The sequence below is a fragment of the Vombatus ursinus genome, unplaced genomic scaffold, assembly GCF_900497805.2.
Source record: "Vombatus ursinus unplaced genomic scaffold, bare-nosed wombat genome assembly UNPS02014833.1, whole genome shotgun sequence".
In the NCBI taxonomy this organism is placed as follows: domain Eukaryota; kingdom Metazoa; phylum Chordata; class Mammalia; order Diprotodontia; family Vombatidae; genus Vombatus; species Vombatus ursinus.
In genome coordinates, this window is record NW_020954611.1 from 3,632,907 (window position 1) to 3,649,543 (window position 16,637).

General features: G+C 38.2%; 2 protein-coding genes across 2 annotated transcripts in view; one reads left to right on the plus strand and one right to left on the minus strand.

Annotated features, from left to right (window-relative positions):
- The window catches only part of LOC114026162 (carbohydrate-binding protein AWN-like), a 29,007-nt gene extending 17,611 nt beyond the window's left edge, over positions 1–11,396 (plus strand). Inside the window, exons 7-10 of the mRNA XM_027839780.1 lie at positions 1,892–2,064; positions 4,514–4,902; positions 7,477–7,748; positions 11,099–11,396. Of these exons, the coding sequence (XP_027695581.1) occupies positions 1,892–1,967 (76 nt within the window). The 3' untranslated portion in view covers positions 1,968–2,064; positions 4,514–4,902; positions 7,477–7,748; positions 11,099–11,396. The remainder of the gene's footprint in view (positions 1–1,891; positions 2,065–4,513; positions 4,903–7,476; positions 7,749–11,098) is intronic.
- A 2,686-nt stretch (positions 11,397–14,082) lies between these two features.
- On the minus strand, positions 14,083–15,807 carry CUNH10orf120 (chromosome unknown C10orf120 homolog). The gene is made up of 3 exons (XM_027839779.1): positions 15,704–15,807; positions 15,350–15,425; positions 14,083–14,781 (listed from the first exon to the last, which is right to left on the minus strand). The coding sequence occupies exons 1-3, from the start codon at positions 15,805–15,807 to the stop codon at positions 14,083–14,085; spliced, it is 879 nt and encodes a 292-aa protein (XP_027695580.1).
- Positions 15,808–16,637: the final 830 nt, after the last annotated feature.

Below are 16,637 nucleotides of genomic sequence, written 5' to 3' on the forward strand. Positions count from 1 at the left end.
AGAGAGAGAGAGAGAGAGAGAGAGAGAGAGAGAGAGAGAGAGAGAGAATTTTAAGTGTCCAACTTCAGAGAAGCAATACTCAGTTGAAATAACAGCAAAGGCAGCTCATTCTTATACAACACTTGAAAGTTACTGAGTTATTTACATATATTATCCCATCTGATCCTTACAACAATCCCATGAGATAAGTAGCATAAGTGTTATTATCCTCTTTTTACATATTATTTAATTTAGGCTGAAGAGACAAAGTGATTTGCCTAGGATTACACAGCCAGCAAATAGTAGTGACAGCATTGAAACTCAGATCTTCTGACACAATATTCAGAGCTCTTTCTATAATGCCACATTTCCTCAGAATAAACCCTGTAGGTTAAGTAGCATATTCATGTTCTGTAGGCAGCATGGCTCATAGACTGTTGGACCCAGTGCCAGGAAGACCTGGGTTCAAATCCTGATTCTTATACTTACTAGCTGTTTTGCTCTAAGTAAATCTACTCTTTGTGTACTTTATAGATGATAGCAACTCCCTAGAATTTATCTATTGAAGTATGTATGGGTTTAGATCTGAAACAGGGTAAGGAGCTCCTACATCTGGAATTATGCATACCATTGAAATCACAGATGCTTCATGAATTAACGTTATAAATTCATTTGTGGCCATTGTTAATTCTTTCATAAACCTAGATGAGGACCTCAAGGAAATTCCAGTAGAGGTTAGACTGACTAGGAGAATGTGGCCAGATTGAGCAGGGGACTAGCACTTCACAACTGATAAGCCCTACTGTTTCCTCAGTGCTATACCGGCAAAGTCATTGCAATCATCTGTTTCTGATTCCTTCTCACAATGGCTCTCTGAGCTTAGTGACTATTGTTAGCTTTACAGACAAGATCCAGATTTATAAAGTATTTGGTGCAATTTAGCAGCTCATTCAGGACTACAAGGCTGCAACCCAAATTTCTGTTCTATTGCTCAATCCAAAGGAGCCATTCCTTGCCTTTCTAGAAATTTCCTTTTCTAACTTAACACCATTGACAGATCTGGAAGTAGTTTGTGTTTCTCATTGAGGACAGATCTTTAATCCTTGCTTGAATAAAAAAATTTGTCCATCACTGAAGTTCAGTGTTCCTGATTCTAAGCAAGATTAAGAAAAATCTAAGCCACCTTTACCTTACCAAAGCTGGCCCCCAAACCACCATTCCCAACAGGTATCAGGCAACCTCTGTGTTTTATTTGATCACAACATGTGGTGGATTTATTTTTCCTTATATTTCTATAACAATGTATTTTTCAAAGATGGTTCAAATACATAGCATCATAGATTTAAGAGCTATAAGGGATCTTCAGGTCAATGAGTCTAACTTCCTCACTTCACAAATGAGGAAACTGAGTCAAAGAGAAGTTAAATGACTTGTTCAGGTTCACACAGTTAGTCAAGTATCTGAAATAGGATTTGAACTTCTATGACTTCAAGTCCAGTCCTCTATTCACTATTCCATGCTTCCTCTAGTAGAACTTAGAGGTCAGCTATTCCAACCTCCTCATTTGACATATGAGGAAATGGAGACCCAGAGAGGTCTCATAGTTTGTCTAAGGCCGCACAAGTAGTAATTAGAAGAGCCAGGGTTCAAATTTTGTTCTTCTGATTCCAAATCCATATCTTTGTCCATTGTGCTATGTTCCCTCTCATAATAATCTCACATGGCCCCAACTAATCCTCACAAAGATGCTATAAGTCAGATTCCTGTTTCTGTCCTCATTTGACAAATGCAGTCATTGAAGCTCAGAGAGGTTAAATGATTTGGCAAAGACCACATAGATAGCAAGTAGCAAGGCTTAAACTAGAACTCAGGACTCTTGTGTAATAATATGATTTCCCCCCTTCTCCACTAGCACTGTCATGCACAGAAGATCAGATGTATGCAGCAGTCAGCAAGCAATATCTGCAGTCACTAGGTTACAGTGCTAAGAACATATCTCTGCACAACTCATCCTGTGAGCCTGAAGTTATCACAAGATACATAATATTCAGCATCCCATTTAATGGTTGTGGAACTGTCATACAGGTGAGGAATAATGAACCTCAAGTACTATCACATCTCAGTACAATCAAGCCACAGAACTCTAGAATTAGACACCATCAGAGGTCACAGGGACTCCTGAGAACATTGGGTCCTATTTCATCACATGAGACTGAGTGAGGTGAAAAATAAATAATAGCTCACATTTTTGGAGTATTAGAAGGTTTACAAAGCACTTTTCATACAACAATTCTGTGAGGTAAATAAGGCAGGTATTATCCATTTAACAGATGTGAGCTCTAAGTCTTAGAAGAGTTAAGCAACTTGTCTAAGGTCATACAGCTTGTAAACATCCCAACCAAGATGCAATCTCAGGTCTTCTAATTCTAATTCCAATGTTCTTTCCACTATATCCTATATTGCCAAAGGTCACAGGACTAGTAAATGATGGAATTGGGTCAAGAACCTAGCTTTCCCAATTCCATATTCAATGTTGTTTCCAATACACCACTGTTTCTCCCTTCTCAGCTTCCCTCAATGAGGATTATTCACCAGACTCACTTATAAGAGCCCCCTCTCTGTTCTTACCACTGCTATGCCCCCCTATTCATGAATATTTCTCCTCAAAATGGAAAAATGCAAACTAATTTAAATATTAGCCTCAGGAGAATATAATTAGGAAGTGAAATTCAGTTGCAATAAATGTAAATATATGACATATGTATCTCTACATATAATTTCAAGGCCTTCTGAAAAGTCTTGCATAATGATTAAACTGTGGATGAAGGTAATATAGAAAAACTGTAAATCACTCTTAAAGGCAAAAATGAATGTTTCCTCTTTTATTTTGACTACCAGTCATAAAATACAAGTTGTTCTGGCTAGTTACTATATAACCTTAGCTATTTTCTCTACTCTCTACAGATAGATGAAGGTAGAACCTTAAAATGCATTATTTCAAATAGGCATACAGAGTGACTTTCATGCAAGCCATCCCAGGCCACCTATTTTCCATTGGTTTAATAAAGAACCTGATCAGGGTCTTTGGCTCCTAACAATACACACATAGTAACCTACCCCTAGGTAAAGACCCCATTCACCCAGGTACACAGATGACACAACATCCCATTCTGGTTCAGCAGCAGCTTCCTCAAATACAGAGTAAAATACACAGTATCATGACATTGAGGATGAAGTATTAGATCACTGGACACCGTCAAGGTACATTTCCTTAGGGCACTAAAACAACTTATTCTTCCACAAAAAGGTCTAGAATTGTAAGCTTAGAGAATAACTTTTAAGGACCAAGGATGGGCCCAATAAAATAATCAGCAAAGGGTGAGTACTTATAGTCTGGGCCTACCTTTGCTATCTCTCTTCCAAAAAGGTAAGACTGCCTTTCCACCTTTGCATTTTAAGTATGCCTGCCACATAGGCTTCATTTAACTGTGTAGGCTTTAACTGTGGTGAACTTGCATGTTTCAACATTAACATAACAGTGTCTTGCATGTAGTAGGCACTTAATAAATGTTTGATTGAGTGATATTGATTAACATCATACTGAGGGTCCTGGTCATTGGCCACTGACAGAGTCAGCACCCTGGACAGCAGTCAGTTCTTCTGCTTCTGAAAAAGATTATGTTTCTATTTGTGGCTGCCATTTTTTATTTGTCACAAAATCTGAAAGAAAACTACATTTTGAAAATCATGTAGTGCCATTGCTTTAAAGATTAATTATCATGCCTACAACATAAATGACTAAAGCTTAAGAGTATACAAGGATTTCTGGAAGAACTGTATCTATGAGCTGATCATATAGCAATGAGGGTGATTTTTATGAATGAGTCATGGGAATTCTCTCTTCTTATATATTTTATCTTGTTCATTCTTAAACCATATACAAGTGATGTTTTGGATAGTCATGCTCTCTTCCTTAGCAGGAAAAATGGAAAGCAAACCGTACATCATCTCTCAACCTAGATGTTCTCCTTCCTGAATAATTTTTCTTTGAAATCACTATACCTAAAATATAAACATGTACTGAAAAACTGAGTGAAGGAAAATAATTTTTCTTGGTTAGTTAGTTCTTCAAGGCAACTTGTGGCAAAACCCAGATTTTGAAGAGCCAAAGATCTATAAGAATCAGGAAGACTACTCCCAGGCTTGAAGGGTAAAAGCAGTAAGCAGTATGAAAGAAGAGGAGCTAGAAAAGCAAGGAGACAAAAGGACATAAAGGAACAGTTCTCATTGTCAAAGATAGCCCAGTTTGAGGCAACAGGGAGCCATCACTGCTGTGATAGTCATCAGAAAGGCTGGGGTGGACTGAAGGAGTTTAAGGTTCAAAGTTAGGATCTTGAATTTACCAGGGTAAGTAATTGCAGATTTTAAGGAGGACCTGACTGTATATTGGATTGTGATAACTTCATGCTCTTAGCTCTTTTTATAGAATATAATTCCTAAAACCTTGCTTTGTTTTTGTCTTTGATTTGGTAAGGAAAAAGATGACACCATCATCTACTCCAATGTGATTTCCACAAACCAATCCAGCAGAGTCATTTCGAGGCTAAAGAACTTCTGCTTACATCTCTCCTGCAGAATGAATAAGAATATCATGGTAGAAGTCAAATACTTGGCAGATCACTCCATTGATATTACCAGACATCAATATGGCCATTATGGCCTGCAGGTCTCATTTTATGAATCACCATTGTTTGAACATCCAGTGATTGAAACCCCATACTATGTACAACTCAACCAGGATGTATTCTTTCAACTCATGCTGAGACATTTTGACCCAAATCTGGTGCTTTCTGTAGATACTTGTGTGGCCTCTCCCTATGATGATGATTTTGAAACTGTGACCTATTATTTAATTCGACATGGGTAAGAGCTCTGTATAGCAGCCAATTTTTAAAAATTGTTAATTTTCTATGGATTATGATAAACAGAAGCTGAGGATTAACCAAAGGGAATTCTATTTGTCTGCTGTCTCCATTAACTAAAACCAATTTGAAAAAAAAGAACCAATTTAGTCAACCTGATGCTTGTAAAAATTCTATAGTTGGTAATAACACTAATCGCAGCAGCTCATATTTAGATGGTATGTCCCATTTTACTAAGTATTTTCCTCACAGCAAAACTGTGAGATAGGTAGTCCAAATATTTTCCCCATATTTATAGATAAGGAAACTGAGGCTTTGAGAAGTGAAGTGATGTGCCTAAAGTCACATGGGTAGCAAGCGGTCAAATGAAAACTAGGATACAAACTTTCTTACTTTGTCTAGGCTCAACCCATTATTCCAACACTGCCTTTCATGAGTACTTAATAAATCCAATTCAATTGAAATTCAGTTATCTGAATTCAATCTTTATTAGTAAAATAGGAAAATGAACACTAATATAACTATTTGCTACACATATAAAATTTTAAAATAAAGTTTATGAAGACTAACTTTCTCTAGGATCAATATTTCTCTAGCAGCAATGGAAAACCTTTAAAGGGTTTTGAATAAAGTAGTGACCCAATGAAAGAAATGTAAATCTAGTAGTAATGTGCTATTTAAATTTGAAGAAAAAGACTGGAGTCAGAATGATCATCTAGAAAACTGGTAGAACACTAAATCCATGCATAAAGTAATGAAGACTTAGAACAAGAAGGTGGTGGCTATGGAAAGTAAAAGAAAAGAATTAGTGGGAAAGGCATTAAGAAAGAGAATTACTAGATCATGGAGACTGATTGGATCCAGAAAGATTGAAGGAAAATACATCATCTTCCTCTTCAATGTTATTTTGTTGAATAGTTATGGTGGTCCTCATACACGTTTGTATCTTGTAAAGGATACAAACAAGTATAAGACATAATCGCTGACCTTTAGGGAAATATGATTTTCATGTAAAAGAGATGAGGTGAAGAAAATTTTTTAAAAATCAGAGAAATATACACTGACTGATGCACCCAGTAAATTCTTAATACATATCATTGGAGTTTAGATGAGGGATAGATCACAATAGCTTGAGAAGTCAGGAAAAGCTCCATGCAGTAGGTGGAATTTTATATGGATTTTAAATTAAAGTATGAGTAGGGCTTAGATAAGTAGGAGATAGATAATATTTCAGGCAATAGGAAAAGAATGAGAAGACATAGAGATGGCAATATGCATGCCTTTTCCAAGTAAAAGTGAATAGATCACTTTGGATGGAGACTTTATGTAGGAGACTAATGAAATATAGAGATGAGAAGATGGATTGTAGCCAGATTGTGGAAGACCTTGAATACAAGGCTAAAAAGGTTTAGACTTTATTCACTTGCAATGGGAAGCCATTGAAGGGTTTTTTTTTTGAGACATATGTAAAGGTATGCTTCAGAAAGATGACTGCAAGGGGCAGCTAGGTGGCACAGCAGATAGAGCTCTGACCTTGGAGTCAGGAGGACGTGAGTTCATATCCAGTCTCAGACACATGACACTTACTAACTGTGTGACCCCAGGCAAGTCATTTAACCCTGATTGCCTCACCAAAAAAGCAAAAAAAAAATGCCCAAACCCCCAAACCAGAAAGATGACTGCAGTGGTACCCTAGAATGGATTAGAAGAGGCAGAGATCAGTTAGGGAGTAGTTGTAATACTCCACAAGTCAAATGGTGAAAGCTAAATGAATTAGTATGGTGGTGATGGTAATGGAATGGAAGAAACAAAGAATTAACATAGCTTGATGACATATTGGATGTGAGTCACAAAGGAGAGGGCAGCTGATGATTCCAAGGTTTTCAGCTTCAGTAATTGAAAGAATGGTGGCATCATGAACCAAAACAAAATTCTCATGGAGGGGGACATCTAGGTGGTGCAGTGGGTAGAGCTCCAGCCTTGGAATCAGGAGGACCTGAGTTCAAATCCAGTCTCAAACCAAACACTTGACACTTACTAGCTGTGTGACCCTAGGCAAGTCACTTAATCCCAATTGCCTTGCCAAAAAAATAAAAAGAAAGAAAGAAAATTCTCATGAAGGAGCTAGATTTAGGTGGAATATTAGTTTAGCTTCATACATGTTGAGTTTGAGGTTATGGTGTGATTTCTGAGTTGAAATATACAGAAGGCAGTTAGAAATGTGAGACAGGAGCTCCAAAATGAGGTCAATAAGACATAGTCATGGGAGTCATCCACAGAGATACAATACTTGAAAGCATGAGAATAGATGACTTTAAGTATGGGTGACTAAAAGCTTGGTGACCCCATTTACAGATTGGGATGGGGAGCTGGAGTGGAATATTTCCCAACTATTATTTGCATTCATTTTCCTTCATGTTTCCTCTTTAGTTAAGATGTATGCCTCTTGTGACAAACACAGATTTCCTCCTGCTAAGTATTAAGCTACACTGTGCTCCAGATAGTTTCACCTGAGATTTCCCCTTATTTCAAACCAATAGAAAAGATCTCATCTCACTTTAATTTTATTTTCCAGATGTGTGAGTGACCCCACCTATACTGCTTACTCTTCTCCAAACCCCAATGTTGTCAAGTTCAAGTTTAATGTCTTCAAGTTTCTTAAACAATATGATGCTGTTTATCTGAAGTGCCAAATGGTTATATGCAGAGCAGATGATGCCTCTTCTCAGTGCCTCCGAGGCTGCACATTCAGATCAAAGCGAGAAACGCACCCTGAGTGGGACAAAGTGGATGTCGTGGTGAGACCAGTTCGTCTACGGAGGGAAACATCCCTGGAAAAAGAGCCTGGTAATTGGAATCATCTGTCACTGTGTAAACTCTTCATAACTCAGACCCTTCCTACCATTCTATTCTTCTTGCACATTCATCCCCTTCATGCGCTTTATGATCCAGAGACGCTGGCTTCCTTGCTATCCCACCCACCTGCACCTCTATCTGCTCAATTCCTGCCCTTTCATTGGCTGCCTCTGTGCCTGGAGTGCTCTATCCTCTTAATTTCTCTGGTTTCCAACAAGCTTCAGCTCAAGCCTTCTCTTCTGCAAGAAGCTTTCCCTGGTCCCCTAAACTGCTAATATCTTATCTTCTTGTATCTATTTATCTGTCTGTCTTCTATTTATCTATCTATCTTTTTATCTATCACCTATCTATCTCTCTATCATCTGTCTATCATCTACCTCTCATCTATCTTTCCATCTATCATCTCTCTCTATAGCTAAATGCATATGTATATATAATGTACGTGTCTAGTTATTTACATGTTGTCTCCCCGATTAGAATGTATTGTGCTTGAGGATAAGGATGAGTTTTGCCTTTCTTCTTTAGCACATTAGCACAAGGTGCTAATTAGCACAATGGCTGGCATAGAATAAGTACTTAATAAATGCTTGTTGATTGACTAACTGCATGTAAGTAATCTGCTTGCTTTTTTCAATCATTAATCTTTAAAGGAAGTTTCAAACTATTTAAGCAGCTATTTGTTACTGACATAAAAGTATTTATCTAATCTTAAGGTATTTTCTACAAGCCATAAACTCTCTAGATGAAAAGTGCAAGAGGTTTTGCCTATGTAATATCAAACATCTGGACACTTGGAAACTACTAGATGGTTGACTTGTATCAAGTAGACATGAAATTCCACATAGGGCTACATTTGTCTTTATTTTTAGATTCCATTTTTAAGTATTTCTAATCTTATCTGTATTAGCAAGAATATGGTGTGGTATAGTGGATAAAGTTTTGGACCTAGAGGGATCAAATCTTGCCTTGTACATTTATCAGTTGTGTGACCCTGGGCAAGTCACTTAACTCTTCTGAGCTTCAATTTCATCATCCATGAAATGGGAATGATAGTGCTACTCTCTACCCCACCCCACCTCAGGTTGTTGTAATGATCATATGAGATAAGGTATGTAAAGTGCTTTTTAAATCTCAAATATCTGTATAAATGGGAACTATTGTTATTTGCAGGGCAGCTAAGTAGTGCAGTGGATAGAGTTGTGGGCCAGGTGTCAGGAAGACTCATCTTCCTGAGTACAAGTCTGGTTTCAGACATACTAGCTATGTGACCCTGGGCAAGTCACTTAACCCTGTTTGTCTCAGTTTCCTCATCTGTAAAATGAGCTGGAGAAGGAAATGGCAAACTACTCCAGTATCTTTACCAAGAAAACCCCAAATGGGGTCACACAGTCAGAAATGCAACAAAAATTATTATTTGTACAAAATCTGGAAAACTGTACTGATCTTTGTTATATTTTGTAGAAATTGCATAATTACTATAGCAAATGCAAATAGCCGAGAGAAAAATAATTCAATTTATCTGATTAAAAAAATGAGTCTCAAACACTAGCTCTATATTCCATTGAAAGTCTGACTAAATGATTATTTATAACTCAGTCAGTTACATTAAGTACCATCATTCAAGATATTCCATGGGTCTGACTGGGATACCACATATACGGGAGATGGAAAATGAATTTATGACATTCCCAATATTGATTTAATGTCATTGTTGCTACCAATAATGATAATCCACATGTCTAAAGTGAGTTATTTCATCTCCAAGTCATCAAAGATCTCTAGCTATCACTTTTCTCATTTGCAAATTTGGAATAATATTTATCATGTCTATCTCAACCATTTCAGGAAAGCTCAGACTCTCAGAAAGCTCCAGCTTCTCTTTATTTCTTACTGACAGCCTTACCAACCAATTTACCACAGAAGGTATACCCTTCCCTGTGCTGTGTGTGTGTTCCCTTTAGTTTGGTACTGGGATCAAATCAACTCTGCCACCTTTCCTGGGTTAGGTATATAAGCCTACCTGTCTATGGAACCTCTTACCATTCTTGTACCATTCCTTATCAAATTCTCCCTCTTTGGCCAACACTCCCCTATATGTGTTGTCTTCCTCTTTTAGAATGTAAGTTCCTTGAGGGTAGGGACTATCTTTGTTATTATATTTGTATCCCCAGAGCTTAGCACAATGCTTAGCATAGGCTTTTTTAATTTATTCATTCCTTCTTACAATATCTTAAATCGTTTCTTCATGGCATCTTGAGATATAGGCATGATAAACATCATTTTGATTTTATCAATGAGAAAAGTGATAGCTAGAGATCTTCAATGACTTGTTTTCAAATAGGCAAGTCACTAATTCTAACCCTAAGCCCAGAGCTCAAATTGAGTTTGTAACTCAAACCCAAGTCTTCCAACTTCAAATCCAATGTTATCTCCTTTTTCATAAGTGGCCTTACTGATTTCATGGAACAACAACAACAAAAGCAAAGGAGACAATGGTTTAAAGGGCACTGATTTAAAATCAGAAGATCTAGTTTCAAATCCCAGCTCTCCTACTTACTACACTGAGCATGTATCATAGGTTCACAAAGTGAGTGATACCATCCCCTGGGGGTACTGGACTGATCTAAGGGGGTGTTAGTAGCTTCAGGTGCAGTTGGGGGGCATTGCATAAAAATAAGGGGTCAGTGGAAGCACAAGGAAAGACAGAAAGATAGATAAAGAAGAGAAGATAAGAAAATTTTGCAAAATCATTCATACATGTTCCATCTGTTGTGTAACAGGGTTAAAGTCAAATGATTACATTATTTTCCAAATAAATACACAAAATTCAAGTTATTACTAATTAGTGGTCAAGTCTGCCAATGAGTCTTAGTAAGCAAGTGTTGATAGGTGAGAGTGTGCATTGTCAGGAAGTCCAGCATGTATTGGCAGGAATATGTGTGTGTATTGACTTGTTCACAATATGATACTATACAGTTATGTGACACAATATTGCATCATCAAAATTTCAATGCAGGAAAAATCCCACAAATTTCCAGTTAATTGTTAAATTTAAGATGTTTCATTGAAAAATATTTTATATATTTTTTGAAATGACACAAATTTAAAAAAAAATTAAAGGGCTAAAGAAAGTAGATTTCCAGGGAGGCACTGAGTAATTTTTTTTTGAAAAGGGAGAAGTAGGCCAAATAAGTTTTGGAACCTCTGGTCTGAACCTTGAATTAAAAAAAGAGTCCAGCAGGCAGAAAAAAGCTAATGCTACTTAATTTTCTGATTTCTCATCATGGTATCAATTGCTGCTGACTTCCTAAAGTGAATTCCATTTCTCTCTTGGTTTGCAGCCATTATCAGTGGATCCCCTCATGAAAATGAAAGAAGATACAGTTTCCTTCTTGGGATCACAGTGCTGCTGGGAATTAAAATGTGTTGCTTCTGAAAAAAAAATTCATTGAAAAGGAGCTGAGGTCAAACATTAAGTGGAGCTGAAAGCAAGAACATCTCCTTGTGAAGTTGGAATTTGTTTCTGAACAAAGTTAGTTTAAGGTAGTTTCTAGAAATTGCACAGTGGCATAGAAGAGAGAACAATTAGTTTGAAATAGGTAAAGGTATCCTTACAGAGTGGTTTTCGTGTGTCTTGAATGGTGACAATAAATTAATGTATTCAACGTAACTGTTGGATGTTCTGGTATTGACTTTGGGTTGGATTTTTCACCTTTGGAAAATTCGTTATCTTATTATCTGTAGACCTTTTGCTCCCAGGGTCTTCCCTCTTCACCTACTCTTCTGGCTACTGCATCCCAGACTAGCTTCCCTGAGGCAACTCCAGTGCCTTTTTGGGTGCATCTAATGCTGTTCTTCTATTGCCTTTTCTGGTCAGGATTTGGTACAGTGGAAAGAATGTTACACTTGGACCTGAGTTCAAATCCTGCTCTGCCCTTTGCTATCAGTATGGTATTAGACAAATCATTTAAACTTCTTTGGTCTCACTCTGCTCACCTGAAAAGAAATGATAGGACTAGCTGGTGCCTAAGGCCCTCCAAGTCTACAGCAATGATCCTATGATCCCGGGAACTGTAAGTCCAGAAGAAGTGATCACCCTCTGAATGGGTTAAATCTCAGGAATGATCAACGAGACAGATAGGTGGATGATCAATTTGCCTGCACAGATGGATGCTTAATGTGCTTCTGTAGCCTTAGTATATTACGGTGGAAGAGAGCTTAGAAATGATTTATTCTGATACTTTTTTTTTTACAGATGATAAATCTGAAGTTCAAGAATGTGGTGACTCAGGGGCAGCTAGGTGGTGCAGTGGTTAGAGCACCGGCCCTGAAGTCAGGAGGACCTGAGTTCAAATCTGGCCTCAGACCAAACACTTTGCACTTATTAGCTGTGTGACCCTGGGCAAGTCACTTAACCCCAATTGCCTTAAAAAAAATGTGGTGACTCAAAGTTAGACTTTCATTTTGGCTTTTTGCTTTCATTGTCTTAAGTTTATAAATAACTACCTCATGATGGCCTGTTAATTCAAACAAAACAATGGCAGTTTGGGAAATTCCCATGCATTTTTTTGACTGATAAATAAAGTGGATTGTGACAAAGTTAACCCCTTGTTTTTCAATTGATTATAAAATAATAGGAAAAGGGCACAAGCCATTGTTAAAGCTTTCATGTGCATGCTACCATGGCAGGAAGGCTAGATTAGGAGTCTAAACATGGAATCAAATTCTGGTTCTGACACTCACTGAACTATGTGACCTTGGACAAATTACTTTTCTCCTATGGGTCTCAGTTTCCTCATCTATAAAACGTGAAGGAGTTGGACTAACTCATCCCAAAGGTTTTTCTGTACTCCATAACTTTCTTAATAATTACTAGGGAAGCTAGATTTTTGAATACTAAAAAAATTAAAAATTAGTATATGAATACACAAAGGATTAAAAGCCCTTGGAGTAGAAATTTCCTCTGCAGATACATCACAACCTGTCTGTGGTTTATTAGACTGGCTGTGGGAAGTAGTCGGAATACAGAGAGGGCAGAGACTTCACTAGGGTCAAAGAGCTCTTGTCAGAGGCAGATGTGAATCCATGTCTTCATAAGAACAAGAACGTGATGGGCTATAGTTTGGGTTGCACCACAATAGTTTTGTGATCTTAGGCAACTTATTTCAACTATCTGGACCTCAGTTTATACATCTGTAAAATGAAAGGTTTGGATTAGATTATTTTAAGGTCCCTCCCAGTCCTATCGTGTCATGAATTAAGTTATTTAAAATGCAGTAGCTGTGTAGGAGGCTGGTGTCAGTAAGTGACAGAGGGTCAAGGCAATCAGAGTTCTGGTACCCTATTATCTAATCTCTCATTAACATTCTGCTGCTCTGTCATAGTTACTCTAGATCTTAGCACCCTAGAGCCATAGAATGTGAGAGCTGAAAGGCAGAGATCATTCAGTCCAATTCACCTGTTTTATAGGGGAGGATACTAATCCTTCTTCCCTCACCTGCAGTGGGGAAGTGGCTTGCTTAAAACCACACAGCTAGGGGGAAAAAAGCCCTTTACGGAGTAGCTAGGTGGTACAGAGGATAGACCACCTGCCCTGGAGTCAGGAGGACCTGAGTTCAAATCTGGATTCAGACACTTAATACTAGCTGTGTGACCCTGGGCAAGTCACTTAACCCCAATTGCCTCATGAGGGGAAAAAAACAAACACACACAGAGCTTATCAGTGGTAGGGAAAGGATAGAAGTTGGATCTTTTGACTCTTAGGTCAGTGCGCTTTCTATTATGCCATTTGAAATTGTGCAGTATAGAGAGGGAGAGGGGACGCTGACTTTGGAGTCAGAAAGCATGGGTTTAAATCTTAGCGTTGCTCCCTACTAGCTACAAGGCCTTGGACAAGTCATTTCAACTATCTAAGGCAATTTTTTTCACATTTCATAAAGAGGGGGTTGGACCAGTTATCTCCACTGACCTTCCTCATTCTAATTCCTACTATTTTTAAGTACAACATTTTTATTGAACAGGGTGACTTTAACAGGTGACTTGGGGAAGTAGCATACCAAATGCCTGGTGCCTTGGTGAAGGAAAGGGCTGCACTGATTGTCAAGATGGAATTTCTCATCTCAAATGGAACTGTCAACCAAAAGCCATTTTAAAGCAAGAGCTTCGGATTAGAACTCCTGGTGAAGATGTTATGACAATTCTGAAGTCCCAAATAGGGAAGCCAGGATTCTCACCAGAAGTGTGTGGAAGTGAGCAAAGAAACTGGGGACCAGCAGAGATAACAAACACCCTCAACACAACGTGAAGCTGGGAAATATAGAGAGCTTTAAGAAAGAGGAGAATCTTCTAAAGGATATTGAAGACAGTTTTTCCAATGACCCTCTTTGCTCGAGAGGAATAACTTCATGTTGTGACTGAGATGAATTCTTGTGGACTTGTAATTTTGATTTAAGAAAAGCAGATCACCAGGGAAATCCGTGGGTAGGAAACGTGTGCGATTGGTGTGCCCTGCTACCTTGCGTTCTAGTTTTGTCTTTATGTCGAATGTTTGCCTGTCATTGGGATTGCTTATGATGGTCTTTTTGGGTTCATCTGCCTTGAAAATTACCTTCATTTTTATTTCCGTCTTGTTTGCTTTAGAGGCTTCCTCCCCATCATCTCTCTCTTGATCTGCTGGTTTGGAATCTGGAGTCACAGCTGGTAGGAATGAACTGCTCTGGAATTGTTTGCCATGTGCCCAGTCTTGCAATCCTCGGCCCAATTTCATCCTTTCTATGTGCTGATTGATAGTTTTCCTCTCTCTAGCTGGCACTTGATGATCTTCTCTTGGAATAATCACTCTAGCGGTCCAGGTTTTTTCCACACTTTTCCCCCCTGTGTCTAGAAGGGGGTACCCCTTTCTATGAGCCATTGCCTTTTGGAAGTCTGCTGATTTCTGCCTGAGCTCCTTCAGCATCTTCTCTTCCTCTCTCTCTTTCTGAGCCAAAAGCCTTCTTGTGGCTGTTGTATGCACACCACCTAAACGCTGTTAAAGTGGAGTAGACTTAGTAGTACTTAGAACTAGTACTTTTCACATAGAAAAACCACAGAAACAGTAGGCAGGAAGTTACGTGCTCGTAATAAGGAAAAGATATCGGACAAGAATGGGATAGCTACTTTTCTCTCCTCTTAATTTCACCACGAAATGTGTCCTACATGCCTCACTAGACCACAGACCTATGGCACTGTACTCCAAGGATGTGGAAATTGATTGGATTCAGAGTTTTAAAAAACCCCCAATATTTTGGACCACAACAAAAAGCAGTTGGCAAATTTTGCCAGCATAGAAGCATACTCAAACCTCGGCTCTGCTACCTGCTTCCTATGTGGACTTTGGCTAAGTAACATAACCTCTCCAAGCCTCAGTTTTCTCACCTACAAAATAAAGGGGTAGAACTAGATTATTTAGCAAAAATTCCTTTCATTCACAGATACTATGATCTTACTTGGGTGTAATTATTCTAGCTGTTGGATTCTTCATTATTGTTTCCTCTACTGTAGATCAAACTTGCCTGGAGTGGGCCTCCCCTTGGAGAAAACCCTACTGGACTTACCATGATTTCTTTTTCCAAAGGAGAATATCTTCCAAGGGCAATGCGTGGGTCACTACCATAGTATTTTATCCATATTCTAGAACAACAAAAAGACAAGGTGTATTAGAACCAAGAGAATGTTTTCAAAGGTTTTCACTCAGAGAGACTTTTTTTTAAAGTTCTGTGAAAGAAGACTCCTTGGACATTAACTAGACAAATGGGGAAACGAACATGTCTGACTGATGGGACTTTATCCAGGAAAATCTTCTAAATAGCTCTTTACTTAATGACTTTGTGATGTGAAAGAGATGAAGCATTCAAATCTTCATAGTTTATCTCTGGAATGAATGGGACAAAGGTGCTCATTATAGTTACCTTAATAATGATTCTTGATTCAAATCATCTAAGCATAATAGTGGGTCTTTATCTTGAATGCAATTTTTTGAGTTATATAACATTGGCTTTAGATACTTATTCATGCTAGTTTTCCCCTTGGCAATCTGCCCTTCTCAAATCCTCAGTTTCTACAATCCTCTGCTTTCCAAGTTTCCATTCTCCAATTATTTGTCCTCCATTCCCCAGGATGGAAAGATTGGTTATTGAAGTTGTGGCTTTGGGTTTACTTGTAAGATAGCTTAATGGGAACTTAGATGAAGGTCACAAAGGGAAAGGCACATTTCTTGCATCATCAATGGCCTAGATTGAGGCTATTGTGAGGTCTAATACCAGGACAACACATGATCTTCTGGGAGTGAAATTAGTACCGCCAGCAGCTCCCCTTTTCCTCTTCACTTCTTCCCTCTCCATACCTGTCATTCTATGTGAGGTACTTTTTGAACTAAATTGAAAGGCTTCATCACAGATTACAGGCAAAAGGGTCAGTTTCTCTTAGAGATGGACAATTAATTGAGGGGCAATCTGATGTAAAAAAGAGAATTCTAAACTTGGAGTCAGGAGACTAGGTTTTGGTCCCTGACTCTGATATCCCCTAGTTATGTGACCCTGGGCAAACAGATAAAACATTACATATCTCAGATTTGCAATCTGTAAATTAGGGATAAAGATACTTCACTATCTTCTTGCAAGGTTGTTATGAAGAAAGAGCTTTACAAACCTGAAAGTATTCGAGAAATATTCTGTTAATTGATTCTAATAACCATAAACAACCACAGAAATCATAGGAATGTTTTACCCAAAGAAGTTACCTTTTACCCCCCAAAATATAATGTTTGGCATAAGCCTAAGAGCTCTGGTACTCAAAAGTCTTGCCATCTCACAGAAGAGGGCACTAACTGGCAAGAAACCAATC